General features: G+C 43.8%; 1 protein-coding gene across 1 annotated transcript; it reads right to left on the reverse strand.

Moving 5' to 3' along the window:
* Nucleotides 1-1,035: 1,035 nt before the first annotated feature.
* Nucleotides 1,036-8,604, reverse strand: LOC121193372 (major facilitator superfamily domain-containing protein 12-like). Its single transcript, XM_041055618.1, has 11 exons — nucleotides 7,932-8,604; nucleotides 7,676-7,795; nucleotides 6,356-6,566; nucleotides 6,133-6,262; nucleotides 5,751-5,990; nucleotides 5,485-5,577; nucleotides 5,290-5,382; nucleotides 4,585-4,755; nucleotides 4,368-4,462; nucleotides 2,350-2,480; nucleotides 1,036-2,253 (listed from the first exon to the last, which is right to left on the reverse strand). Exons 1-11 carry the CDS (start codon nucleotides 8,077-8,079, stop codon nucleotides 2,210-2,212), a joined length of 1,476 nt encoding a protein of 491 aa, XP_040911552.1. The 5' UTR covers nucleotides 8,080-8,604; the 3' UTR covers nucleotides 1,036-2,209.
* Between the last annotated feature and the right edge of the window lie 1,441 nt (nucleotides 8,605-10,045).

Raw genomic sequence — 10,045 nt, forward strand, 5'->3', positions numbered from 1 at the left:
ATCAGTGAAAACTGAAGCAACAAGTGATGCTGTACTATACTGTACTGACATGGAGGAGGAGGAGGACAGGACGTCCTGTGTCCTGCTTATCAGTCAACTCTACGGCTGGATGTGAATGTGCAAGAAAAAAAAGGGACAAAATAACTAAGTTACTTGTATAACCCTGGTTCTCTGAGTAGCCTGAGTGAGATGTCTCACTATGGTCTATCCCATGATGAGACATGGAAACGCCTGCTATAAAAGAGAACATATAATAATGTCCCTGTGCCTCCTCTTCCTCATCAGAGCGAGGCACCATTGAAATGCAGACGCTGAAATTTAAAATCATTTTAGTTCATTGCACACTGATGTGTGTGCGTGCGTGTGTGTTCCACTTGCGCGTGTAAATGAACGACAATCAAGAAATGAAACACAGACACGTTTCCAGTTGTAGCACATGAAACGTGGGTGTCCCTTTATAAAACAACACCAGAGTCACAGAGGTCAAAGACTCAGGAAAGGACATAAAAGCTGGACTGGAAGAGAACACTGATTTCCCATTACTCCCAGTCAAACATCACTCCCTGCTCTGGAACTTTACCTCTGTAATTCCCTTATATTAATATTCACATATTATATAGACACACATGGTACTGATCCCTTTAAAGTCCGGGTCCTGTCAGATTCCATTCTGCTATTCCAGTTACTACTGATCAGGAAAAATCTTTGTAATATTCATTTTCCATCTGCTCTGATTATAAAAGCAGTAAAACAACGTACAAAGAAAATGATTCAAAACGCAAAAAAAATTCTACACAACAGGAAGTTGTTGTTCCATGTGTGAGAAAAGGCAAATACAAGTGCTTTGTCTAAACGATGCACAGCAGAAACACAAGTTATCCCAGCATTCCTCCGGCCTACCGGATCGCAGGGATAAAAGCTCTGATCCAGGACATGAGTGCGTCATGTTCACTGATTTCCCTGTTTTTGCTCCCACAGGAACATTCAAAGTTAAGTGCAAGGTCCATTTCCTTTTTTTTTTTTTTTTTTTTTTTAAATTTCTTGAAGTGTCATCTGTGCATCGCAGCAAGGCCAGTCTCAGGATGTCATGGTCAGTTATTGTGTGATGGAGTGTGCGGCTGTAAATGTAGTGGTTTATCAGTGTGTTGCTCTGTGGAAGTAAATGTAGTTCTCAGGATAAATAACAAGCTGATGTTGTCAGCTGGATTTAAAACGGCCTGTGCTGCTGCTTTGGTGTTTCTCAGCTGGATCACATGTCGTATTTAGTTCCCTTTCATTGTTGTGTTTTTCTTTTTGGCTCTGATGTCCCCTCATCTGGGACGGTTCCCTTTGTCCTGTGGAGCGATCCACTGAGGTGAGCTTCATCTACAGTGTTCCCAGTCTTTCCTCTGCTGCTCTGCATCGTCTAATGTGGCCTCACAGCAAGAGGGTCCTGAGTCCCCCCCGTGCTTTGCTTGGCTCCAATCCCCGCCCCCACCCCGTGACCCTTGATAGGATAAGCAGTATGGACGATGGATGGATGTTTAACTAAAGACATTTTGATTTGTCTATGAGATTGTGAAAAATACCCATCACACCTACTGAAATCACTTGCTTTGTTTGACCAACAGCCCAAAATGACAGTAATAGTAGCAAATTGTGGCATTTTTGCTTTGGACGATGAATAAAAATGATTAATCATTTAGCAAAACAGTTTGTTTTTTTTTTCTGTCGACTGACTAAAAGCTTCAGCCGTAGCGTAAACTGTAGTGAGGAAGCCAGAGGTCAGAGACACTCTGCTCACCACGTTAGCCACATAATGTTTAGCCTGCTAACGTATTTGTTTAGGTGGCTAACAAATACGTTAGCAGCCCATTAATAGACACTGGTGTTAGGACCTGCTGAAATACTCTTTCCTTTATGTTATCCTGACTTCTGTAATTACCAATCTGTGATTAGTCAGAAGACGTTTTTTAAAATGAGGGAAAAACAAGGTCCAGGTTGTAAATGGCTGGAATTGTCAGATAATAATGCCAAACTAAAAGAAACCTCCCTGTGGGAAAGCAGCCGCTCAGGAATTCCCCTTCTGCTTTTCCATGAAATCCACTAAAACAAATCTTAAAAAGGACACGAAAGTGAAACCTCTTTGTGTCCAGTTGAGACCTGTTCGGAGTTTATGTTCTTCTGTTTCACTGCAGTGGAGTCAGTTGGGGGGGGGGACATGGGGGTGTTAGTTGACTCTGGCTTCATCTTCAGAGATGACTGGCAGACCACCTACACACACACACACACAGGGAGCAGTAAAGCAGTGAAACAGAAGTGAGAGCTATAACACAAACACACATATATTAGTGTAGCTGTACAACTCACGTGGTCTGATTTTGATTGGCCAGATGAGGATGGAGCAGAGCGCCAAAGTTGCGACAACAGCCACGCCCCCCGTCACTATGACCATGATGTAATGATAGAACCACACGCAGGCCGAACAACACATCACGGTACTGAGAGAGAGAGAGAGAGGCGACAACGCAAGTTAGAGTGTGTCACAGTGTGGGGAGAACCAGCAGCACCCCTTCACAATCTGACTCCTCCTGTAGTCTAGTGATGTAGCTGTGTGTTGTGTTGTATTGTGTCATATGGATGTGATGGTTACAGCTGTGGGTGAATTCTGGTGAAAGAAAACAGCAGAAACAAGTGGAGGAAACTGGTCAGATCCCTAGAATAAGACGCCCTCTGAGGCTAAACACAGAGTTTTCCACTGTGATCACATCACCAGAGACGACGGTTAGTGGAGTGGCAGGTCTGAACAGGACCTTGCTCACTCATTTCTGCTGGCAAACCTTTCAAATAACTGGAGAAGGCACAGGGCTGATTCATATTTCTGTGTTGTAAACTGACACCTGTCACAGTGTACTTTTTATGCCTCCGCTCCGGCGATAGCCGAGGCCGGACGCATTATGTTCTCAGGCTGTCCATCAGTCCATCCCAGATTCTTCTACGTGCAGTATCTCAAGAATGCTTTAAGGTCTCTCTGTTAAACTTTGCACAAATGTTGACTGTGACTTAAGGCAGATCTGAAAGGAGTTTGGAGGTCAAAGGTCAATGGGCATGGTCACTATGACCATATTTATGTTTTGCATGGTAATGCGATATTGTAAGAAGTGTTTGAGGGATGGCTTTCAAACTTTGCACAAATGTCAACTGTGTCTCAAGGATGAACGGAGTAGATTTTGGAGATTAGAGGTCAAAGGTCACGGTCACTGTGATCGTATACTTAATTTTTTGCATGGTAATGCGATATTGTAAGAAGTGTTTGAGGGATGGCTTTCAAACTTTGCACAAATGTTAACTGTGACTCAAGGATGAACTGATTAGTTTGTGGAGGTTTGAGGTCAAAGGTCACGGTCGCTGTAACCTTAATGCAAATGTTGTGCTTCAGAATGTGTTATCTCTACAATACTATGAGTGATGTTTTTCAGACTTTACACATACTATCACTGCTTGTCAAAGATGGAGTCAATATGTATTGGAGGTCAGAGGTCAAAGGTCAAGGCCACTGTGATCTTGTGTAGGTTTTGCTTGTGAACACCCAACACTAACCTTCCCAAACACTGCCACTGTCACTACAAAACACCCATAACCTCTACCTCTACTACAAACAGGGACCCAACCGACCAGAGGCATACCACCGCCATGCTGCACTTCTCTTCATTCTTTGGTTTGTGACTAAATACTTGCAAAACTAATAACCTTTCCATCAGACTGCAGCTGTGCTTGGTGTTTCATGCTGATTCACAAATATTAGCACGCTAACAGGCTAAATAAGAACATTGTGGTGAGCACTTCACCTGCTAAACATCAGTACTGTCACTGTTAGCACCGCTGTGACTGAGTACAGCCTCACAGAGCAGCTAGCAAGACCCGTCAGGGCTAGCAAACTGATGTTGATGTCTAAAATCAGTGGAGTGTCTCTTATAGCCATGTCAATAAAGCACATTTGAATTTGAAAAATGTAACAGTGGCATCAACCTTTCTAACCTAATGTCAGAAGAGGTCCTATAATGATTAACATTAATATAACACCTCATGAAGGTTGGTTATGTCTAACAATACCTGAGTCAGAGTGTGTGTGTGTGGGGTCCAAAAACCAGGAGCTGACTATACTTGTAGGGTCTGACAGCTTTGTAGGGACCAAAATGCTGGACCCCACAACTTTAAATGGCTGTTTGATGATTCAGACTCAGTTTCAGGGTTCAGATTAGAATCAGGTTTAGGTGACAGGGTTGGGGTTAGGCATTCATGGTTGATGTGATGGTTGACGGTTTCCCCCAAAGTTATCTGTAAAGGGATGCGGCTGTGTGTGTGTGTGTGTGTGTGTGTGTACTAACTGGCAAGGATGTACTGCCTGAATGATCATCACAGCCACTCCATTAGCCAACTTATCAGTGAAGCTCATGGCTCCATAAACAAATGCTCCACTTTGCTGCAGAGAGAGAGAGACAGACAGAGACAGAGATGAAAGACAGTGGTCAGTGTAAAAAAAAAAAAAAAAAAACACACATCAGTGAAGTGACGCCTCTCTGACACACACTATCACTATCTTACAGTCTGATCGGCGATGAGCTCGGCGGTCATGGCGAGAGATATGACCAGGATGGTGGCTGAGCCTGCCCCCAGCAGCACGGCTGCCCCGTAAACCTGCTGACCCATCTTGTCGTCCACCAGCACCCAGAAGGAGAAGGCCATGATCAGCAACAGGCCCACAAAATAGGTGAGCTGGACCAGTCAGAGGACAGAGAGAGAGACACACACACACGCAAAGTATGACAAGTGGTTTGCTGGTTCAAATCCTGCTCTGGTAAAAATTGAACCCAGCTTTGATACTCTTTATATCACTGCAGATGCAGAGTCAGATCAAGTTCAGATCAACTTACTGAAGTATTGTTTACTTAGCATTCACACACACAAAAACAACAAGAACATGTATTCAGAGCACACTTCATTTGTCTGTGGTCATTTCTGAGGCTGTACTTGTTGCAGTGGACTGTATCATTAGGCTGCAGTTTTTTAAGCATATGCATCAGTTGAATTCAGTCGTTTAACTGTAAAATGCTGCTTACGGATACTGAATAAGGAGAGTATTAGAGAATACAACTAAAGAGGGAGCCTGTTTGTGTTTTCAAAGGTAATGTTTAAGTGTAGTGATCGACCTCAGAGGTTATTCCATAGACTGAACTGCCTTAACTGGTGATGTGAGGTGAGACTGACTCAGGGGTCTGGAGCCAGGCTGAGACGAGAGGTTCTACTTACACATTTTCCTATTAGTTTACTGAGAGGCTTCATAATGAAGGAGGACAGGAAGCCACTCACATACATCACTAATGGGATTGTTGCTATGAAGTTCTGTTAGAACGAACAAGAGGAGAAGAAAGAAAGGTCTTCAGGAAAGGAACATTTCATATAACGTTTCAAACGTATGAGTAGAGGTGAAGGACTCTGTGTTACCTTTGGCAGCTTCAGAGTATTAATGAGATACATTGAGATGTAGGTCTGTGACAGATTCACTATTAGCCTGGTGGACATGTACAGTAAGGCCACCTATAGAGACACAGTGACACACACATCTGTCAGCCAGTCAAAACTCTGAACACTCTTATATGTTTTTGCTTTGAGAAGTTTGACAAAACAAAATGTGGCAACTGTCAAGCTGTTGAAACAGGAAATTGCAATGTCCCATTTGTCCCATCATGACTAGGTGAGACTCCTCCTACCTGGTAGAAAGACGGCTGCTGCAGCCAACATTTCCACTGAAGAAGAGATGAGGAGGCTTTGGAGCGATATAGCAGCGGCCGGCGTTCCATCTCCTCCTCATCCTCTTCCTCCTCCGTCCTCCTCGTCCTCGCCTCCGGTCCTGCCGTCTCCCCTCCAGCTCCAGGCTTCCACTCTGTGGTTCCCAGGTGGAAGACGACGGAGAAGAGAGCACCGATGCCCAGCACGATCAACGCCAGATCCTGCCGTCAAACGCAACACAGTGTCAGCACCATTATGTTAACTTTCATGTTCATGTTAACTTGTGCCGTCTCTCCTGTTTGAACCCTGGGTGAAGTCAGCAGCTGCTCTGAACACCGTAACGTGTCAGAGGATCCTCCTCACCCTGAAGATGGGGATGTCTGCTGGTCCGAGCGCATCGCTGAGCGGGTCGGAGTCCTCGCTGGCCTGCACATGGAACAGCAGGTAGGCCACTGCGTATACAGTGATGTTGGCTACCACAGTGAACGCGTACCTTCAGACACACACAGGAGAAACCACACATTCAGGAGCAGTGGATCACCTTCGGCACATGTGTGTGTGTACTGTATGTGTGTATGAAGCGTACCTGTACGCAGTGAGTTCTACTTTGGCGTGCTCACAGGTGACCAGCTCTGGAATGAGAGACAGGTGGGAGATCTGCGTGGCCGCCCAGCCGAACTGAAAGACGACGATGAACGGGATGAAGTAGGTCAGGCTGGCCCACTGAGGGGTGAGGGAGTCACAGCCCAGACACTGGTTGAAGATGAAGGAGAAGGACACCACCACGCTCAGTGTTCCTGGATAACACACACACAGACAGATGCATTATGGGTAATGAAGTTCCCCGAGTTCACTTTTGTCAAACTTGCAAAATTTCAAGCACTTTTCCTTTACCTGTTGAAGTTCCCTTGTGTATATGTACTGGGAAGTAAAGGGTTATCTGGACTCAGTTGTCAGTTTATTAGGAACACCTAGATAATAGTAAGTTATTGTTTCATTAAAACTGTGTTGATTTAACAGTATTATCCTTTTGGAGGATGTAATTTGCGGTGTTGCTGAACTGCATTCCATCATGTTTCCCTTTTTTATTTTGCCCAACCCATTCACATCAGTGAGGCCAAGCTAACAAACAGACTGGAATTTGTCTGAAACCTGTAAACTTTACACCTAACACAATCTGACGTCTATGTGTGTCAACAACAGAGGTTGGATCACCTCTGGACCACTTTATGTCCTGCTCTGAGAGTTGACATCACAGAATCTTGAAAAAACATGAACTGACCTGAACTGGATCAATAAAATATATATAAGCATGAGAGCACAGTCCAAAGAGCTGTTTCATAAAAAGTTACATGAAAATCCTTTATGACAGCAGGTGTGTAAAAGCTGAGTAAGGCAAACAGCAAGTACCAGCTTCATCCCAGTTATTTTCCATTCTGACATAGATCTAAAGACTGTGTTAGTCTGGTTACAGCTCACATTCAGATCACCCAGTGTCATTAATATGCATTATTACATACACTGGACCACTCTACCCCTGACTAACTTTTTACCTCCCTTTGTTGGGCTGCAGGTTGCTAACACAAGGAGGAACACTCCCAGACGGCTACTACTTTTAAAAGGTAAATAAATATATGTCAACATATGACACTACGTTTCAGTGCATCAAAGTTTAGACTAGTCTTTTTGGTCATTTATATGACAGCTGAGAATACACTGTGTGTATGTGTGTGTGTGTGTGTGTGGACCTGAAAGTGTATTTCAGTTCTCTCTGTGAGAACCAGCTGTGTATGGATTACAAATTCCCCGAATCCACACTTTACTGCTGGAGGGTAAATCACTTCTGAAATTCCGTGGGACAGTAAAGAGGAACTGCACAGTGATATTTTCCATCTGTCACACTTACCAACTAAATGCCATGTCTTCCTCCTGCCGTAGTTTCCAAAGCCCGGGGTTCGGTCCGACTCGTAGCCAATGAGAGGAGTACAGATAGCATCAGCTACCTGCCCGATCAGCAGCAGCACACCTGCGCCACACAGACACACTCAGGTACAAACTAATGGAAGAAAGATGCATGACAGGGGTATGACTATTCAACACCCCCCGCTGATGCAGTGTCTGTTAGAAACAGAGCTTTATAAGGTTCACATGCAGAGACTAACCCGCGTTTGTGTTTAGAAATCCCAGCACCGAGTGGTAGAAAACCAGCAGGTATGTGAACCACATGGACGCGCACAGGTCGTTCAGAAAGTGTCCCACCGCATAACTGAGCTTCCTGAGGGCTGGCAGAGACCTCTCCGTGTCCGACATGATGGCTTAAAGAAAAACCTCAATAAGCGCTGTCATTAGCTTGAAATGAGCTCAATTAACTCGCTGAAGTCACGCGAACTTTTCCGACTGTAGCCGGAGATGGACAGCTGAAAGACTACAGGCCGGCTTTCGCTTCCCCTTTTTTCACGTTAATTTCTCTACATGTACTTATCGTCATGTTTGCCCGTTCTTCTAATATGTTGTCTCTTCTGATGGTAAAGCAGAAAGACAGTCCCTTCCACAGCCGCTGTCAGTGTCCTCTTGTAATCAGGTGACCGTGTCAGCCCCAGGAGGAGCATCCGAGAGGGAACGAAAACCGAAACAGAGCAACGCCAGAGGAGGAAAAAACAGGGGTTTCCCCTCAGCACATCTCCCTTTACAGCCGTAAACACCCAATTAGGTGTTTAAGCTTAAACTAACAGCGAACAAGTCAAGGTTCGCTATTAACGGATTTGGTAACCGGCCGCAAACCTAAGCCGCATCTGGCGATAAAAACATAAACACACGTAGACACGTAACGCAGACGGATTCAGTGCTGCTGTGGGCAGAGAAAGTCAGCGCTGCGGACCAATCACCGTCGCTCCTCGATCCGCTCAGCCAATAGCGGGAGCCTCGCGGGCTCAAGTTTCTCACGTGACGGCAGCCAAAGATCTTGTAGGTGACAAGAAGAGAAACGGGAGCGATATCCCAAACTAGACTCCGCCGCCGCGTAATGTAACAGATACGTCCTCCGTTATTATGAATTCACTTGGAAAATGAAGCTGCTGTCGATATTATATTTTTTGGGATTCATTTTGTAATTGTGAAAATGACGAAAGCATAGTTTAGTCTCTCCACAGTAACAGTACAATACTGACTTGCATTTGCTATTGTCGTAAAGGACATGAGTTCAATATGTATTTCTCAGCACTGGAAATAAGGAGAAGTGTCATGTCAGTGTCATTTTGAGATTTGAGACAACCGCATGTGATTTTGAGAAGTACCAAGCTTCACCCTTACACCATGACTATTTTTTATTGCTTTTCTTTGTATCCGTCCCTGACCTCATTCAGTCACAGCGTATCCAAGTCTCTTAAACATGAACTCTTGGATGCCCCAAACTTCCCTCAAATTTAATGACAGAAAATCTGAAATTGTTTTCTTGTTAACCACAAGGTTTCTCCTCGAGCCTGTGCTTAGATGTTCATATTTAAAAAAAAAAAAAAAAAAAAAAAAGAAAAGAAAAAAAAAGATGTAGTTGTTTTCCTCCAAATAAAAACACATTCAAAATTAGGTTTTCAAAGTTCACATCAGGTAACTGCAGAATGTGTCTGTCATCTGTAACCGGATTAGAGAGGATCACATGATGTCTGCTTTAACCTCCTCGGACTGGTTGTGCATTTATTTTAATGTTTAACTGGTTCTTTTTTTTTTTTTCTGTTTTTCAAATAGCTACTGCCTCATTCCTGAGTGAGTCGGAGCAGAAAGTGGTGAGATCAACAGGTTTGGATTTTGGGTCCTGAGGCCAGGAGTTCCCCAAATCCAATCCATTTTTTAAAATTTAAAAATGTAAATAATTTTTTGCAGCTTGTGTTGTTTTCAGTCACAGTAGCAGGGAGGCTCTGGGGGTGACGGTGTCGATTGGTCCAGAATGAAGTATCTCAATAACTACTGAGACATCAATGTTTCCCTCAGGATTAATTGTAGTAACTTTATCTATCTTACAGTTTGATTTTCTCTACAATGACTACACCCTCACAAAGACAATATCCTGGCTGTAGTTAATATTAAATTTTGTTGGATTAATCCTTCTATGTCAACTCAAGACATTTATGCACACTTGTGAAAACATTCACGCTGAAGAGTGATAGTTTCGCTCAGATTTTGCAGACCCATGTCCTGACCTGCCTGTATGGCCACACTGTATCTATAAATAAAGATCATAAAGATTAGTTTTTATTTTGTTTGGTTGTTTTTTAATGGAGTT

Source organism: Toxotes jaculatrix, chromosome 14 (genome assembly GCF_017976425.1).
Source record: "Toxotes jaculatrix isolate fToxJac2 chromosome 14, fToxJac2.pri, whole genome shotgun sequence".
Lineage (NCBI taxonomy): Eukaryota > Metazoa > Chordata > Actinopteri > Toxotidae > Toxotes > Toxotes jaculatrix.

Bases quoted from the DNA above. Each gene is read 5' to 3' on its own strand.
- LOC121193372 (XM_041055618.1), bottom strand. From the start codon at position 8,079: ATGTCGGACACGGAGAGGTCTCTGCCAGCCCTCAGGAAGCTCAGTTAT. The intron at 4,463-4,584 runs GTAAGATAGTGA...CTCTCTCTGCAG, and splicing joins AGCTCATCGCCGATCAGACT to CAAAGTGGAGCATTTGTTTA. The intron at 2,254-2,349 runs GTGAGTTGTACA...GTGTGTGTGTAG, and splicing joins GCCAATCAAAATCAGACCAC to GTGGTCTGCCAGTCATCTCT.